Below are 19260 nucleotides of genomic sequence, written 5' to 3' on the forward strand. Positions count from 1 at the left end.
GTAAGGTTAGGTTGTTTATTTGAGATTTTTCTTGTTTCTTGAGGTAGGATTGTATTGCTATAAACTTCCCTCTTAGAACTGCTTTTGCTGCATCCCATACGTTTTGGGTCATCGTGTTTTCCTTGTCATTTGTTTCTAGGTATTTTTTTATATCCTCTGATTTCTTCAGTGATCTCTTGGTTATTTAGTAGTGTGTTGTTTAGCCTCCACGTGTTTGTGTTTTTTACAGTTTTTTTCCTTTTATTGTTAACTAGTCTCATAGCACTGTGGTCAGAAGAGAAACTTGATATGATTTCAGTTTTCTTAAATTTACCAAGGCTTGCTTTGTGACCCAAGATATGATCTCTCCTGGAGAGTGTTCCACGAGCACTTGAGAAGAAAGTGTATTCTGTTGTTTTTGGATGGAATGTCCTATAAATATCATTTAAGTCCATCTTGGTTAATGTATCATTTAAAGCCTGTGTTTCCTTATTTTCATTTTGGTTGATCTATCCATTGGTGAAAGTGGGGTGTTAAAGTCCCCTACTGTTATTGTGTTACTGTCGATTTCCCCTTTTATGCTGTTAGCATTTGCCTTATTATTGAGGTGCTCCTATGTTGGGTGCATAAATATTTACAGTTGTTATACGTTCTTCTTGGATTGATCCCTTGATCATTATGTCGTATCCTTCTTTGTGTCTTGTAATGGTATTTATTTTAAAGTCTATTTTGTCTGTTATGAGAATTGCTACTCCAGCTTTCTTTTGATTTCCATTTGCATGGAATATGTTTTTCCATCCACTCACTTTCAGTCTCTATGTGTCCCTAGGTCTGAAGTGGGTCTCTTGTAGACAGCAGATGTATGGGTCTTGTTTTTGTATCCATTCAGCCAGTCTATGTCTTTTGGTTGGAGCATTTAATCCATTTACATTTAAGGAGATTATCGATATGTATGTTCCTATTACCATTTTCTTAATGTTTTGGGTTTGTTTTTGTAGGTCTTTCCCTTCTCTTGTGATTCCTGCCTAGAGAAGTTCCTTTAGTATTTGTTGTAGAGCTCTTTTGGTGGTGGTGGATTCTCTTAACTTCTGCTTATCTGTAAAGGTTTTAATTTCTCCATCAAATCTGAATGAGATCCTTGCTGGGTAGAGTAATCTTGGTTGTAGGTTCTTCCCTTTCATCACTTTTAATATGTCCTGCCACTCCCTTCTGTCTTGCAGAGTTTCTGCTGAAAGATCAGCTGTTAACCTTACAGGGATTCCCTTGTATGTTATTTGTTGCTTTTTTTCTTCTTCTGGGACCCCTGTAGTTTGAATGTTGGTTTGTTTAGTGTTGTCCCAGAGATCTCTGAGAGTGTCCTCAATTCTTTTCATTCTTTTTTTTTTTTTTTTTTTTTATTCTGCACTTCGGTAGTTATTTCTGCTCTTTTATCTTCCAGGTCACTTATCCGTTCTTCTGCCTCAGTTATTCTGCTATTGGTTCCTTCTAGAGAATTTTAAATAAATTTCATTTATTGTGTTGTTCATCACTGTTTGTTTGCTCTTTAGTTCTTCTAGACCCTTGTTAAGTGTGTCTTGTATTTTCTCCATTCTGTTGCCAAGATTTTGGATCATCTTTACTGTCATTACTCTGAATTTTTGGGGGGGTAGCTTGCCTATTTTGTGTTCATAGGTTTTTACCTTGCTCCTTAGTCTGTAATGTATTTTTTAGTTGTTTCTCTTTTTGCGGGGGAGGTGCTGTATTCCTGTCCTACTGGTTGTTTGGCCTGAGAAATCTAGCGCTTGAGTTTGCAGGCAGTTGGATAGAGCCAGTTCTTGGTGCTGAGATGAGGACTTCCAGGAGGCCTAACCCCGATTGATATTCCCTGGTGTCTGAGGTTCTCTGTTGGTACAGTGGTTTGGACTCAGAGCTCCCACCACAGGAGCTCAGCCCTAATCTCCGGCCTGGGAACCAAGATCCTGCAAGCTTTGTGGCAGGGTCAAAAAGAAAGAAAGAAAGAAAGCAGTACAGTATCAAAGAATAAAAAAGAAAATAAAATTAGAAAGGTAAAAAATATATTAGGAAAAATAAAACTGTAGTTGAAACAACTGCAACAATGTAAAATAAAACTACAAGAGAAGAAAGAAAAAAGGGGGGGGGCGGAAACAAGCCAAAAGGAGAGAACAATAAGGTATAAAGAATAAAATAAAATTAGAAAAATAAAAGATTTATTAGGGAAAATAAAAATATAAAAGAATCGGAACAATGAATCAACAAGGTAAAACAGAACCCCAATCTAAAAGAGGAAGAAAGAAAATAAAAAAGCCTTGGCTATGGGAGCCAAAAAAAGCTTGGCGGAGTTGGGGTGGGGTGGTGGGGGTGGGGGGTGGGGGCGTGGTGGTGGAACTGAGTCAGGAGCGTTTAGCGTTGGGCGGGGCCTAGGCAGGGTGACTGTTCAAGCGTGGGGCGGGGCCTCTGCTTAGGACCTGCTGGGAAGGGGAGAGGCGGCATGTGCAAAGGAGGGCCTCCAGAGTGTGGAGTTCCTAGGGCCCTGGTTAATGGTGTCTGGGAGGGGTTTAGGCCCAGCACAGTTGGAAGGGGTCTCAGAGGGGATCTCTGAGGGTAGAGGTGGGGCCTGGGTGGGGGGGCAGGGGCGGGGCTTGGGCTCTGTGCGGCAGGAGAGAGGCTCCGAGGGCAGAGGATTAGCTCCCGAGGGCAGAGGATTAGCTCCTGGAGCCCAGCAGGCGTCCTGGTGCCCAGCAGGCGTCCTGGTGCCCAAGTGGACAGGGAGAGCACGGCCCTGTTCCCTTCCATTCCTTTGCGCCCCTCCCCCAGCGTCTCCCCTAGCGTCTGCCCCGTCGTTGCTGGACCCCTAACTGTGGGTGGGTCCCGCTGCTGTAGGAGACCCTCCCCTCCCCCAGCCACACCTCAGGGGTGCCCGTCCCAGAGTTCCGGCCTTTACTTTTGCTCCCCCTTCCCTCCCTCCCACTCCCTCTGGACCTGCGCTGCTGGAGGGGGCCTCGGTGGGCAGAGCATCAGGCCCGGGATCTCAGCAGGCTCCCGGGGGCCCAAGTGGGCAGGGGAAACCTGGCCACGCTTCCGTTTGATCCTCTGCCCTCCCAGTGGTTCCCCAATTTCCCTCTTCGGGTGTGGGATCCCTTCCCCTCCCCCAGCCTCCCCTCGGGCACCAGTCCTGTCCCACCTCTACTTCCCCTCCGCCTTCACTCCCCCCACGCCCCCTGTCCTACCCGGTCGCTGTGGGTTCCTCCCATCCCCTTAGGTGTCCGTGGTCCCCCACCGTTGCCTGGTAGGTGCCCTAGTTGTGAGGAGACGCGAATTCTGCGTCCTCCTAGTAATGCCATCTTAACTCTGCCCTCTCTGTAATATATTTTTAAGGGATTCTGCTGTGTTGCTAAGCCCAGTTGAAAGTCTTGCCACCAGATACAATTTACTGTGTTTACTATTGGAAAAAGGATGGTAGAACACCTCTTTTGTCTAAAGATATTTCAGTTTCCCTGCCCATTTGCTTGTGACTTAAAGAATAAACTTCTGTACCCAGTTTTCAAACAGATTGTGAAAGGAAAGTGACAATATCTTGTAGATAACTTTTAGTGGATTAAATTGCTTTAGGCTTTTATTGTGTCTCCTATTGCTAGTTTGAAAGGTCTCTTAGGGACTCCTTTTCTTGTCCTTGTTGTTTGATTACTGTTAATTATCTATTAATACCATCTCTATAATGTAGATCTTTAAAAATAAGAGACTAAGCCAGGTCATGTTTCTCCTTTCTGAGTTAGTGTTAGAGTCTTAAAGGACGTTGAAAATTGTGGCCAGTTGTAATTTAAAATTTTCTTAGCTACAATAACTATTATGCTCATGTTTTTTTAAAAAATTATTTAATTAATTTTATTTTTGGCTGTGTTGGGTCTTTGTTGCAGCGAGTGGGGGCTACTCTTCATTGCGGTGGCTTCTCTTTGTTGCTGAGCGTGGGCTCAGTAGTTGTGCCTTGCGGGTTCTAGAGCACAGGCTCAGTAGTTGTGGCACATGGGCTTAGTTGTTCCACAGCATGTGGGATCTTCCCAGACTAGGACTCAAACCCGTGTCCCCTGCATTGGCAGGCGGGTTCTTAACCACTGCACCACCAAGGGAAGTCCCTATGCTCATGTTTTTTGAGTTAATCTCTTGATGTTGAGAAGAGAAATGAAAAGTATAAGGAATGGATTTTACGTGGCTAGAAAGATTTGGACTGGGTGGTTAGGAGAAACTTGGCTGCTAAATGATTATCTGTAGGTTGTAAAATGTGACAAATAGTAGCTTAGGTTAAATTCAGATTATTGAAACTAGATTCAGTATAATTGCATTAGAATTTGAATATTTTATAATAGAGATGCATTAATGTTAGAATGGATATATTAAAAAGCTGGAACTAACTGAAAGATTAGAATAGCATCTAGGTTTTTACTATTTAGTGTTTAAGATTTTTTTATACTTAGATATTCTTTAAGTCTCATGTGAAGTCTTGGGTTCTTAGCCCTTGTTCTTCACTTGGGCTTGGATGGAGCAGGGGGAAAACTGATTAGGGAATCTATGTGAAATGAGATTTCCAGAAAGTGTGGAGAGACTAGTGACATGGGAGTTGAATGGGTAAGGAGAGAGTTCACAGACCCCTGGAAGAAAACTAAGGGTCAGTGACAAGCTTCAACAAAATAAAGGCAGCCAAAAGAACAGACAGAAATCAACACAGCAGTGTATTCTGGGAGAATAGGGCCTCAGAACCTTAAAACTGAAGATGGGTTATGTTTGATATTTATAGTTAGCAATCCGGTAAAGTTTACATGAGAAAAGAGATTTTATAATCTGAATACTACTATTTAATAGAGGGTAATGTGAAGAGAGGAGAGTTGAGGGAATTCCCTGGTGGTCTAGTCGTTAGGACTCTGCTTTCACAGCTGAGGGCCTGGGTTCAGTCCCTGGTCGGGGAACTAAGATCCTGCAAGTGACACAGCGTCGTGCAGCAAAAAAAACAAACAAAAAGCAGTTGAATAGAACTGAAGTCAAAAGTCAAGTAAACTAATAGGAATAGAGAGCATTATATAAGAAGGAAGGCTATATAGTATTTATAAGGAGAGGTGTCTCTGGTTATTATGATATTACAAATTGGTGGGAAGATATATAGGAATTCTTTTTCCATTACAAATGAGTTCTGAGTTAGGATTGTAGAAGAGCCTTGCCCCAACTCAGCCTCTTTCATTAACCCTTGAACTCAGGTTAAATGAAATTTGAAAAGCTAGTATATTCACAGTACCTTACAAATTGGATGTGCTTGATATGTGTATAGTATTGAATTGAATTTACTTCTGGCCCCCAAATTGAGTATGTATTCTAGATCTCAGTGACATTTTTTTTTTTTTTTTTTTTTTTGTGGTATGCGGGCCTCACACTGCTGTGGCCTCTCCCGTTGCGGAGCACAGGCTCCGGACGCGCAGGCTCAGCGGCCATGGCTCACGGGCCCAGGCGCTCCGCGGCATGTGGGATCTTCCCGGACCGGGGCGCGAACCCGATTCCCCTGCATCGGCAGGCGGACGCGCAACCACTGCGCCACCAGGGAAGCCCTCAGTGACATTTTGATAGTGTTTTTGTTGTTGTTGTGGGGTGTTTTGTTTTTGTTTTGTTTTTGCCATGTTTGCCAAATGAAGAACCCTTAGTTCTTGAGGAGAAAAAAAATCCAATCATTTTAACCAGTCCATGTTTAAAGAGTCACTCCTGTAATCCTTGAACTTAACTTCATTACTCAGGATCATCTGGTGCAGACTTTGCTTTGGCTACGAGGAGTTTTTTTTTTTTTTTTTAATGGAAATGCATTTCTTTTATTTATTTATTTATTTATTTAATTTTTACCCTTGGCTGTGTTGGGTCTTCGTTTCTGTGCGAGGGCTCTCTCCAGTTGCGGTAAGCGGGGGCCACTCTTCATCGCAGTGCGCGGGCCTCTCACTTCTCGCGGCATCTCTTGTTGCGGAGTACAGGCTCCAGACGTGCAGGCTCAGTAGTGTGGCTCACGGGCCCAGTTGCTCCTCGGCATGTGGGATCCTCCCAGACCAGGGCTCGAACCTCTGTCCCCTGCATTAGCAGGCAGCCTCCCAACCACTGCGCCACCAGGGAAGCCCCTACGAGGAGTATTTTAAAGATTTTAATGCCTCGTTTGTTTTGTTGCTTTTTCTAATAAGCCCTTCATTAATTTTTCTTTCTTTGGCTACTTTTCTGCTTCTCTTCATTTAGTTGGCTTTGTGTTATTTATCATTCCAGAGGACGGTTCAGTTTTCCCATGCTCTTGGCTAACTTCAGAAGTTGTTTTTTGGAGGAAGGACTATTAGTGTGGCAACAAAAATAATATTTGTTTAAGCTGAAGCTATTATACCAAGCAAATGTATTATTTATTTTTTTGAATTCTAGGATTATTGATGTCCTTTATTGAAACTTGCCACAGCATATTCGTATGTGGGAATAAAAAGCTGGTTGACTAGTGCAGCTGTAGAAAATTTAAAAATCATGCACCAGCTAATCTGTGCACTGTACAGACCTGTTGCCTGCCTTCACAGAGCTGATCCTCCAGGGGAGGTGATAGACTGTGATTACCATCCCATATGACAGATTGCCTGTAGAAAGTACAGGATGCTGTTGTTGCATGTAAGTGAGTGACTGTCCTAGACTTGGAGGATCAGAGAAGATTTTCTGTAGGAAAACTTAAACATCAAGTTATAATGATGGCAGTTATGCTTACCACTGAAGCCTGTGGAGTGGAGAGAAAGCTATTCTGGTAAAGTAGGACTTGAGTATTCACTCCTTAGTAGACCTTTACTCAGTGTACCTCTTTCCCCCTCAAGGTTGGTGGTTGGTTTGTTTGCTTGCTTATTTTTTAATATCACAAAACATTCTTTCTTCAAGTCCATATAGGAAGCTGATTTGCCCCATTCCTGTAAAGACCTGAAGCATATTATCTTAATAACTCTTGAAAAGGTAGACCTTCTTTGGTGATTGTAAAAGGAACCTTATCTTCCATAAGAAAACTATTTCCCCCCTTTTCTATCTTCCTTCACTTTTTCTCAGTTTTCCATTAGTGGCTGAAGTACTTCAAAACTTAAAAATTGCCCGCCAGGGAAGTACTTCTCCAAATCTGTATGATAGGCAGGGTCCCTTACATCTTCAGTCTACACTCTTCTGTGCATAATCAGGGGATTTCTTTTCCCTATAACAGTTTTTTAAACTTCTGATATCTGGTAGTTGGTTATTTACTATAAATAAGCATGTTAAGTCTTTAACTGGAAAGAAAAGAGATTCAAAGGTAGTCTTTTATGTTTTACTTCTGTTTACTTCTCTATTTGATTTTCAGAATTCATATTATAAAGTAGGTATTTATGAAAGTTGGTGTAATGGTATGACATCTTTGATGAGATAATCTTGGAAACAGTTTATTTTGTAGTTAAGTTTATACTCAGGGTTATGTTTATCGTGGCCTTAATTGGGAAACTTGTCAGTTTATAGATGATTTTTTAGTACAGTGGTTCTCAAACTTTAATTTGCGTAAGAATCACCTCAAGAGCTTGTTAAAACAAATGTACATTTCTAACATGCTCTTAGGTGACACCAAGGATGCTGGTCTGAAGATTCCAATTTGAGAACCACTTTTTTAGGCTTTTTTATAGTCACTAGATGAGCCACAGAACAAAAGGTTACACGTACATTCTCACACATACACGTACGTGCACACACACATGATTAAAGGGGAATTTTGAAGGATCAAAATAGTTATTTCAGGTCTATCAGATTTTGCGTTTATTAACAACGTTACGAGAAGCTTGGATGGCATGTGCCAAGGACATTCCTACATTTGAGTCTTTGCACCTTTTGCTTCCTCAGCCTATAATACTTCTCTGCTAGAAACGTGCATGCTCATTTCTCACTTTTTTCAGGTCTTTGCATGTATAAAACGACTATCCCCATTTTGCTTCCCTGCTTTATTGTGGCCCATAGCACTGAATCACCATATCATGTGTTACATGTTATACTTATTTGTCTCCCTAACTTAGAGTCTAAACTCCAAGAGGGCAGGAACCTGTTCCCTGTTTTTTATCCCTAGTGTTCTTGCCTGACATGTAGTGTGTGATCAATAAGCATAGATTAAGTGAAGAAAAGCAATGTTGGCCTTTTACCTCTGTGAGCTAAATAAGATTTTAAAATATTCATCAGGGTAAGCCTCTTTCCTGGTCCGTTTATGTACTGTTTTACAGAGATAACAGTTGGATGTAACTTTTGGATAGTAAGTGCTTCCCCAAGCGTGGTGTATGTGTTCCATTGTTGCTAAAGAAGATGAATCTAACTGATACGTGGACTGACTTTTTATTTTTCATGTTAATTAGAAAACAAATTTAACAAGTACACTGAGGACCCAACAGGAAACAGTTCTCCAGATGGTTCAGCTGAAATATCTTTTAAGAAAGAGTCTACTCAAAGATATGGTGGTGATTAAAGGAATACAGGCGGGATGGCAGGATACCCAGGGACTGGCAGCAGTGGGAAGCTGCTGCCATGCCTAGGACTGGATGGATAAAGGGAAGAAACTGTAACTGGAGTGGAGGAAGGGCTGCCTGGCTGGAGCCGTGGTTTTAGAGAAGGGGCGCTTGAGTGGAGGGAGCGCAGAAAGAAAGGCCCTCTCCTCCACCCTCTACTGTCCGGTATCTGCCAGCATCTCTCCTGGGCCAATCCAGAAGCCAGTTGGTTGAGACAGCCAGTCAGGAACGGTGTCAGGGCGGCGCAAGTGAAGACCAGTGCCGCATCAAATTTGTGAGTTGGTAGATTTTATTGTGTAGGAAAAACTGTTTATTAAGAGAAGTAAAATAAATAGAAAACCATTAAATAACAACAGGTAAAAATCATGGCTAAAGTTTGGGAAACACTGGGGAAATAGTTATTAGTCCACATTGTATTCAGCACAGTCCACTATAAAATTTGTTTTTCTGATTCATTAAATAGTATTTTAATATTATGATATATTTTGATTATTGTCTGATTAGTACTCCACATGTATGTTTTCCAGATAACTGAATATTAAGATTTAAGTATACATAATTTTATTCACCTCTTGTCGAGGGATTTTTTTCCCTGAAATGTAGTGTGATTTCCTGAAATGTATCTAATTTCCTAACCTTTTTAATTAGATTAGTGGTTCTCAAACTATAGCATACATCAGATTCAATTGGGAAGGTTTGTGAAAACAGGTGAGCCCTATCTCCTGAATTTAGTAGGGCTGAGTTTGGGCCTTAGGTAATGCAGATATAAATGGTGAAGGGACCACATCTTGGGAACCACTAGTACTAGGGTATACTGAGCTTAATTTAACTTTTCTTGATGACTTAGGGTCATTTACCCTATAGAGGCATATTGAAGTAAGGGGATATTTCTTTTTTGTTGTCTTTGTTTTGTTTTTTGCGTTACGCGGGCCTCTCACTGTTGTGGCCTCTCCCGTTGTGGAGCACAGGCTCCGGACGCGCAGGCCCAGAGGCCATGGCTCACGGGCCCAGCCGCTCCGCGGCATGTGGGATCTTCCCGGACCGGGGCACGAACCCGTGTCCCCTGCATCAGCAAGCGGACTCTCAACCACTGCGCCACCAGGGAAGCCCGATATTTCTTTTTAATAACGGTTCCAGGTCAATTTTAGCATCTGTATTTAATTTTGTTGTCAAATGCATCATGCTGTCATTCATTGTGCCACTAGTAATTCCTCTCTCACTGTAATTTTTTTAAAAATCTATTTTATTTATTTATTTTTGGCTGTATTGGATCTTCGTTGCTGCGTGTGGGCTTTCCCTAGTTGAGGCAAGCGGGGGCTACCCTTTGCTGTGGTGCAGGGACTTCTCATTGTGGTGGCTTCTCTTGTGGCAGAGCACAGGCTCCAGGTGCACGGGCCTCAGTAGTTGTGGCCCATGGGCTCAGTACTTGTGGTGCACGGGCCTAGTTGCTCTGCGGCATGTGGGATCTTCCTGGACCAGGGCTCGAACCCATGTCCCCTGCATTGGCAGGCGGATTCTTACCCACTGCGCCACCAGGGAAGCCCTCTCACTGTAATTTTGTACTAAGCTGCTCTGGGCTGAGACTAAATAAATTGGTACATTGTAGTTTAGAAAAGAGAAGGTCTCCAAGCAAAATTCATGAATTTCAACGAAGGAGCTTTTTTTTTTTTTTTTTTTAATCCATTTGACTGTTCAATTTTTACTGATTATTCTCCACAATACCTAATGCTGCCACATAAGTGACCTTTGGTTAAGTACAGTGCTAATTTTAAGTTGTTCTGTACTTGCCTCCTTCAGTGAGTAGAGATCACAGGAATCTCTGATACTTTTAGTAGCTAAACACATTAGAGGAAGTCTACGAAAGATTTATTTTACACTAAATTCTTGCTATAGTGCCTTAACATCGCTTTGTATCAAGTGTCTTTTTTTGTTCCTATTTGAACTGTGTTATGTATTGAAGGCACTTTCAAGTCTTTTGGAATATGGGGAGAGGGTAAATAAATATTTAAATATAAATAATTAGCAAAATAATAAACATGAATGTTTTTATAAATATTAAATCTTGGAGTAGGTATAGAATCTTTCTTTCCAGAGAAACTAATACTGTGTAACATTGGCATAGAAAAGGGGAACAGTGAATTTGTGTTTTTCAGTAGTGAGTATTCTAGGGCTGCTGGCTTCATGTGTTGTTAGAGATCTTACACAATGTAGATCTGTTCAGTTTCTGTTTGGAGGAAAAGTAATTACTTTTTTCCCAGTTGTTACCTACAGCTTTTCAGATAATCAGGAAAATACTATTCAAGTGCTTATATCAGAGGTGTCTTCCATCTTTCCTATTGACAGAATTTTTCAAGGCCTCTTTGTCTTGGGTTTGCTTTCAAGGTTTATGTGTTCTGCCTTAACTTTACTGTTTTTTTTGTACCTGCTGATTCATTCTTTCCGTTCTGTGACTTTCTCTCTGAAATCCTATTCTGTGAAGGGAATTGTTGCCTAAAACTGATTACCTCATCCCAGCTTGTTTCTAATTTTTTTTTCTCATTAGTAATAAAATTATCAGTGTATGTTTCTGTTAATATTTAGTAAATTGTGAAGTGCTTTCACATTACTTCATTTGATCTTCATTATAATTCCTATCAGGTAATAGTGGGAGAGAGTGTTACTCTTATTTTACCTAGAGTAAATCATAGTACAGCCTACCAACCCCGAAGTCGATGCTTTTACTCTATCCTAGATATACCACAGCAGTTGTGTTTGTACCTGGGCAAGTTACTTAACTTCATTGTCTCTCTTCATCTGTAAAGTGGCACGGTTAAAACCAATTTCATAAAATTATTGTGAGGATTAAATTGAATAATATGTTTAAACTGCTGAGAACAGTGTCTGTTCTATGATGAATGTTAATAATGCTGGTAGTCGTTATACCACATCTTTTTCTCCCTTTAAAAGTTACTGTAATAAAATTCTTGGTTTTCAGGCAACATTTGATGTAACAAAATTTTACCATCAAAAAAAAAAACCTTAGGGCTTCCCTGGTGGCGCAGTGGTTGAGAGTCCGCCTGCGGATGCAGGGGACACGGGTTCGTGCCCCGGTCTGGGAGGATCCCACGTGCCGCGGAGCGGCTGGGCCCGTGAGCCATGGCCGCTGAGCCTGCGCGTCCGGAGCCTGTGCTCCGCAACGGGAGAGGCCGCAACAGTGAGAGGCCCACGTACCGGGAAAAAAAAAAAAAAAATCTTAGATTATTTCTTGAGTTTATTATGTTGGATTCGTTGTCTTATTGCCTTTTAAAAAAATTCTCATTTTTATTTGACTAAATTTTTGTTCTTAAAGAATGTGCAATAAAATATTTGAGGAAGCTGTTGAAGGTATTTATTGCCTCTTTTAGTATGCTGGGATCAAGATGGATGCCTTTTGTCTGGAATTATAACATTTTAGTGCATATCTTATTACTAAATCTAAAATTTATATTGCTTAGTTGAAGACCTGTGGGAGTTTTTTAAAGATTAGAATAATATGGCCATTTGGGACAGTTATTGACTCATGGACATATGCATATGAAAGAAAGAAAAAAGTAGGAATTTCATAAAGTTTAGAATTTGTAAAATACATTATGTCAACATTAACTCACGTAACTGAATTTCAGGAAACTTTGTTGGAAACAGTTGTGTTTTGCTTGGTATGGCTTTCTGTAAATAGGTACTTATTTAAAAGATAAATTTCTAAAACTGCCTTACATGTTTTCCCCCCAACAGGGCATTCTCAGCAGGGTTACAGAATCTGTTAAGAATATTGTGCCAGGATGGCTACAAAGATACTTCCACAAGAATGAAGATGTATGTAGCTGTTCAACAGACACAAGAGAGGTGGCACAGTGGCCGGAAAATAGGGAAGATGACCATATAATGTATGCTGGTGAGGAGAACCCTAACATTCATGATGGGAGAATCACTCCTGAGCCAACAGTCAGTAATACAGAAGGTAAATAGAATGTGGATATTCTGTTGTGAATGATAGGTTTTCATGCCTTAATTTAAAATATGTTTATGTTACCTGGCTATGGTAAATCTAATTATGTAGTACAGAAATGATGTTGGAGGAGGGTGATGATCACCTTCAAATTAGAAATCTTTTTTATTTATTAGCTTTTTTGTTTATTAAGGGAGGCTGAAATACTGTATCAGTTGAGAGTGCAAGCTCTGCTGTTAGACTTTGGGTTTGAATTTTCATACCACCAATTGTTAGTCATGTGGCTTTGGTCAAGATAATCTTTGTTCTCCTCTGTACCCTCAGAAATGGTTTTGAAAAAAGTAAAGGTGAAGCCCTTTGAGTAGGTCGTGGCACTAAGGAGCAGCGTGGCTGTGCTTCCCAGAGCACACGGACTTGGGTATGGTGTCACTGCAGTTGTCTCCCGTCCTCTGCAGCTAGTGCAACTGGGCCACTGCATTAATCTTACCACTGAGTGACCCTGCATTTTAAATGCTTGTTTGGATCCATTTATGGCATTTTTGTGGGTTTTACAAGTATTAAATAGCTTCAGTGTAACCCATGAATGTGACATATTTGGGAATATTATTCTGTCATTTCACTTTATATATTTTTTACAGCTTTAGTGAGATGTACTTCACATAACAATAGGACTCACCCATTTAAATTGTATAGTTCAGTGGTTTTTGGTATATACAGAGTTGTTCAGTCACCACAATCAATTTTAGAACATTTTAATCACCATCCTTCCCTCCCCATCACCGCAAAATCCTATACCCATTAGTAGTCCCTCCCCATCCCTACCCCTCCAGCCCTAGGCAACCACCAATCTGTATACTGGACATTTCATATAAATGGAATCATAAAATATGTGATCTTTTGTAACTGGCTTCTTTCACTTAGCATAATGTATTCAGGGTTCATCCATGTCATAGCATGTATCAGAACTTCCTTTTTATTGACAGGTAATAGCTCATGGAATGGAGAAACTACATTTTATTTATCCATTCATCCATTTGTGTTGTTTCTACTTTTTGGGTATTATGAACAGTGCCACTTTGAGTATTCCTATGCACGTTTTTGGGTTTTTGTTTTTTTTTTTTTTTTTTTTTTTTTGCGGTACGCGGGCCTCTCACTGTTGTGGCCTCTCCCTTTGCGGAGCACAGGCTCCGGACGCGCAGGCTCAGCGGCCATGGCTCACGGGCCCAGCCGCTCCGCGGCATGTGGGATCCTCCCAGACCGGGGCACGAACCCTCGTCCCCTGCATCGGCAGGCGGATTCTCAATCACTGCGCCACCAGGGAAACCCTTTTAACATTGTTTTTTGGGTTTTTTTTGTTTTTGTTTCCTATGCACATTTTTGTGTGGATATGTTTTCTCTTGGGTATATACCTAGGAGGAGAATTGCTGGGTCATCTGGTAATTTTACATTTTGAGGAAAAAATGTTTTTCTAAAGTGGCTACACCACCTTACCTTCCCACCAGCGGTGTATGAAGAATGCAATTTCTTTACAACCTCACAAATCCTAATTTTCCTTTTTTTAAAAAACATAAATTATACCTATTTTGGTAGACGTGAAGTGGTATCTCATTGTGTTGATTTGCATCTCCCTGATGACTAATAATGAGCATCTTTTCATGCTTATTGGCCATTTATACATCTTTGGAGAAATGGCTATGCAGATCCCCCTTTTCCATTTTTAACTGGGTTATTTGTCTTTTTATAGTTGAATTGAAAGAGATCTTCACATATTCTGGATATAAGCCCTTACCTGTATATGATTTGCAAGTATTTTCTCCTATTCTGGCTTCTTGATGGTGTCCTTTGAAGCACAAAATTTTAAATTTTGATGAAGTCCACTTTATCCCTCAAGTATATGTTTCTTTCCGTTTATATATTTTTTCTTTCACTACCTGTTTTGACTTACTTATGATTATAAAAATGTTTTCAAACTCTGAAATCTTGTCTTGCCTAAATAATTGATGTGGATATGTGCCTATTAATTTTGGTATACTTAGTAAGTTATTTTCCTGCCTGATTTGCTTATAAGGGAAAACTAGTGAGGGTGAAATGGGCTGAAAGAGTGATTCTTATTTGGGAGAAATGGCAAATCTGAGTTTTCTTAGTGATATTCAGTTTGGCTCCGTCTTCAAATCCTTGCTTATTTTTATTAGAGTAACTTAGGGAGTTTTAATATCTGTACTGTTCGAGATGTCTTTCTAATACATTACCAGCAACCATCTTGAGGTTTTTTTTGGTAGGTCTCTAAGGTGACTGCTTCTATGTTGTTCTCTTTTCTGGACATCAGATGGGACCACAGCTGCTCTCTTTCTTTGACTGGAGACTTTTAGCGTGCAGCAGCATGTATCTACAGAGACTGAAACCTTCTTTTGCATCCTAATGAGTATGTTTGTGGGGATTAACTAACTGGAAGAATTTAATTCAGGTGTGAGATTAACGACGTTTCTCATTTTACATCTGTAAAGTTCTTTTTCGTTTGTATTTTCATTGAAGTTATGGAATTAATTCAGTGGTCTGCCAAGGTTAATTCCAGCTTGGATTTTATTCATTGTATTATTAGGTTTGTAAGGTAGCTTTTCTGTTATGTGTATATTACACACACCTTTGTGAATAACTTCTAAATTTAAATTATTGTGGAAATTTTCAAACTACAGAAGTAAGGAGGATAGTACAATGAACCTCCATGTACCTGTTACCCAGCTTCAAAGACAACCAGCTTACGGCTGACTTTGTTTTCTTTATTCCCACATCTATTCACCTACCTTCTCAGTCTAACTCCCCTGATTTTTTAGAAGCAAATTGTGAACAGCTTTCTGATACCAACTTCAAAAACTTGATGGCATTTTCCCTCTGTCTTGTCTGAGAGCTGACTTCTGCTCCTATCTTAAAATCTGTAAGTCCCAGGCAGTTCTCTTCTCACAATCTGCCTCCACCTTTCTCAAAGTATTTATTCAATAGTTGCAGTCACATAATGTATGACTTCAGTACTGTTGATAACTCCCCAGCATGATGAATATAGATCTTACTAGATGTAGCAAATCAGTTTATGTTTACTCTGTGAAACATTACTCTTAATTTGACAATGCATTCTCAGAACAACTTAGATATACTTGCTCCTTACAGTAGTGTAAAATTATCAAAAGTTTAAAATAATTTAGATATAACGGTCCTGAGTGTTGTCTGCTAAATAGTAATTTTACCACTGTAACTTTTGTATTAATAGTAACTGGAGCTGGAGAGTATAGGACATTCTTCAAATAGCACAGTGCAGTACGACAGTCATAGAATCTGTGGCCCCTTTCAGATCTGTTGTCTGCAGCTGTCTGCTTATATGTACCTCCTTGTACTGACTGTCTTAATGATGGTGAGCCATCAGGTGTCTAGATTTCTTCTACTAGGGTAATGAAATGGATCAATGAGGAGAACCTCAGATAATGTACATGTTAGATTTTTATTGATTCAGTAAGAGTTCAGGCCTCTGAGAGCCCCACAATGGCATATCTAATATGCTAGTCAGCAGTAGATTGAAGTTGTAGACTACATTGGCTGATTGATACTGTGTGATCATAAGTGTACTCTTAGAAACTGGGCATTTATGGCTGATGTGAATCTGTAGATGATGTGGCCTTATTTAGTCTTATTATCCCAAAATGCGTCCTTTATTGAGCCTGATTTGGAGGTTAAGGAAGCTCTGTAAATATAAAAAACTGGCATTGCTATTAGCAGCATACCTTCCAGTTGAAGTATTTCTTTTTTCTCTATAGCTTCTGTATATACTAGATTTAGTAAATGTCTGCCAATATCTAGAAAGTTGTCCTGTCACTTTTATCCTATAGGATAAACTGCTGTAGGGATGAGAGAATGGGTAAGTAAAAAGCACTTTTAGGATATAACATACTACAAAATTAGAATACTTAATACTCTAAGAAACATTTCAGCCTGTATGTGTATGAATCCTGACTGCAGAGAAATTGAAATATGATCATCTTTAGATGCCAATAGGTTTAAATGCCAATGCCAGTAGATTTCGAAGCTCCAGACAGTTTCTGTCTTAACTTGAGCAAGCTTGATAAAAAATGATTACATATACATTAAATTCTAATTCCCCATTCCCGCTCCACCCCAGCTCCTGGCAAACACCATTGTAGTTTCTCTATGACTTTGACTACGTACCTCATATGAGTAGAATCATACAGTATTTAATCTTTTGTGACTGACTTGCTATTAGCAGCATACCTTCCAGTTGAAGTATATCATACTAGATTTCTTTTTTCTCTATAGCTTCTGTATATACTAGATTTAGTAAATGTCTGCCAATATCTAGAAAGTTGTCCTGTCACTTTTATCCTATAGGATAAACTGCTGTAGGGATGAGAGAATGGGTAAGTAAAAAGCACTTTTAGGATATAACATACTACAAAATTAGAATACTTAATACTCTAAGAAACATTTCAGCCTGTATGTGTATGAATCCTGACTGCAGAGAAATTGAAATATGATCATCTTTAGATGCCAATAGGTTTAAATGCCAATGCCAGTAGATTTCGAAGCTCCAGACAGTTTCTGTCTTAACTTGAGCAAGCTTGATAAAAAATGATTACATATACATTAAATTCTAATTCCCCATTCCCGCTCCACCCCAGCTCCTGGCAAACACCATTGTAGTTTCTCTATGACTTTGACTACGTACCTCATATGAGTAGAATCATACAGTATTTAATCTTTTGTGACTGACTTATTTCACTTAGAATGTCTTCAGAGTTCATTCACATTATTGTAGCATATATCAGAGTTTATTTCCTTTTTAAGGCTGAAGAATATTCACTGTATGTATTTACCACATGTATTTATTCATTCATCTGTTGATGGACACTTAACGTTACTTCCGCCTTTGGCTCTTGTGAATAATGCTGTTAGGAACATGGTTGTACACATCTCTTTGAGACTCTGCTTTCAGTTCTTTTGGATATATACCCAGAAGTGGAATTGCTGGGTCATATGGTAATTCTATTTTTAATTTTTTGAGGAACCACCATACTGTTTTCCACAATGGCCGCACCCATTTTACATTTCCTCTCAACAGTGCACAAGGTTTCTAGCTTCTCCACATCCATGCCAACATTACTTTCTTTTTTTCTGACAGTAGCTGTCCTAATGAGTGTGAAGTGGTATCTCATTGTGGGTTTGATTTGCATTTTTCTGATGATTAGTGATGCTGAGCATCTTTTCATATGCTTGTTGGTTGTATATCATCTTTGGAGAAATGTCTGTTCAAGTCCTTTGCCCAGTTTTTAATCAGGTTATTTGATTTGTTGTTATTGTTGTTGAGTTGTAGGAGTCCTTTATATGTTCTAGATATTAACCCCTTATCATATGTATGATTTTCAAACATTTTCTACCATTCTGTAAGTTGCCTTCTTACTCTTGATTGTGTCTTAGTGCACAAAAATTATTTAAGTTTTATATAGTCCCACGTCTTTTTTCTTTTGTTGCCTGCCATATCTAAGAAATCACTGCCAAGACTAATGTCTTGAAGCTTTTCTCTGTTATTTTTCCTATAAGTTTTATAGTTTTGGGTCTTACGTTAGGTCTTTAAAACAGTTTGGGTTTATTTTTGTATATAGTGTAAGGTAAGGGTCCAGTTTCCTTCTTTTGCCTGTGGGTATCCAGTTTTCCCAAAATTATTTGTTGAAGAGACTGTCCTTTCCCCATTTATTGACTGGTCTTGGCACTGTGTCAAGGATCGTTTGACCATGTATGCAAGGGTTTATTTCTGGGTTCTCTATTCTTTTCCATTGGTCTACCTGTCTGTCTTTATGCCAGCAGCATACTTTTGATTACTGTTTTGTAATAAGTTTTTGAAATCAGGAAGTGTGAGATCTCCAATGTTGTTCTTTTTCAAGATTATCTTGGTTATAAATGGTCCCTTGAGATTCCATAGGAATTTTAGGATGGATTTTTCTATTTTGTCAAAAAAAAAGTCATTGGTTTTTTTTAAAGGAATTGCATTGAATCTGCAGATCACTTTGGGTAGTATTGACATTTTAACAACATTAGGTCTTCCAACCTAAGAACATGGGATGTCTTTCCATTTATTTACATCTTCTTAAATTTCTTTCAGCAATGTTTTGTAGTTTTCATCATGCAAGTCTTTCACTTCCTTCCTTAGTTAATTCCGAAGTGTTTTATTCTTTTTGAAGCTATTAATAATGGAATCATTTTCTTTATTTACTTTTTCGATTGTTCATTGTTAGTGTTTAGAAACAAAACTGATTTTTGTATGTTGATTTTGTATTCTGCCACTTTGCCGAATTTGTTTATTCTAACACTTTTTTTTGGTGGAATATTTAGGGATTTCTGCTTATAAGATATATCATTTGAAAACATAATTTTATTTCTTCCCTTCCAATTTGGATGAATTTAGTTTCTTTTTCTTGCCTTATTACTCTAGCTAGAGTTTCCAATCCTGTGTTAAATGGAGGTGGGGAACGCAGGCATTCTTATCTTATTCCTGGTCTTGGAGGAAGATCAGTCTTTTCACCATTAGGTATGATGTTAGCTGTTAGTTTTTCATATATATGGCTTTTGTTATGTTGATGTTTCCTTCTAGTCTTATTCGAGTGTTTTTGTCTGCACTTTTTTTTTTTTTATATATAATAGCACTTTGAAACTAAATAATCCAGAATTGTTTTGCATTGCTTAAGCTGGTAAATATTTTTGAAGGCAAACTTTTAGAAA

General features: G+C 39.3%; 1 protein-coding gene across 1 annotated transcript in view; it reads left to right on the top strand.

Moving 5' to 3' along the window:
• Nucleotides 1-19260, top strand: part of NUP153 (nucleoporin 153) — a 79619-nt gene that overhangs the window by 16571 nt on the left and 43788 nt on the right. The window contains exon 2 of the mRNA XM_024122068.3: nt 12270-12495. Coding sequence (XP_023977836.1) covers nt 12270-12495 — 226 coding nt within the window. The remainder of the gene's footprint in view (nt 1-12269; nt 12496-19260) is intronic.

The sequence above is a fragment of the Physeter macrocephalus genome, chromosome 18 (assembly GCF_002837175.3).
Source record: "Physeter macrocephalus isolate SW-GA chromosome 18, ASM283717v5, whole genome shotgun sequence".
NCBI classification, from domain to species: Eukaryota; Metazoa; Chordata; class Mammalia; order Artiodactyla; family Physeteridae; genus Physeter; species Physeter macrocephalus.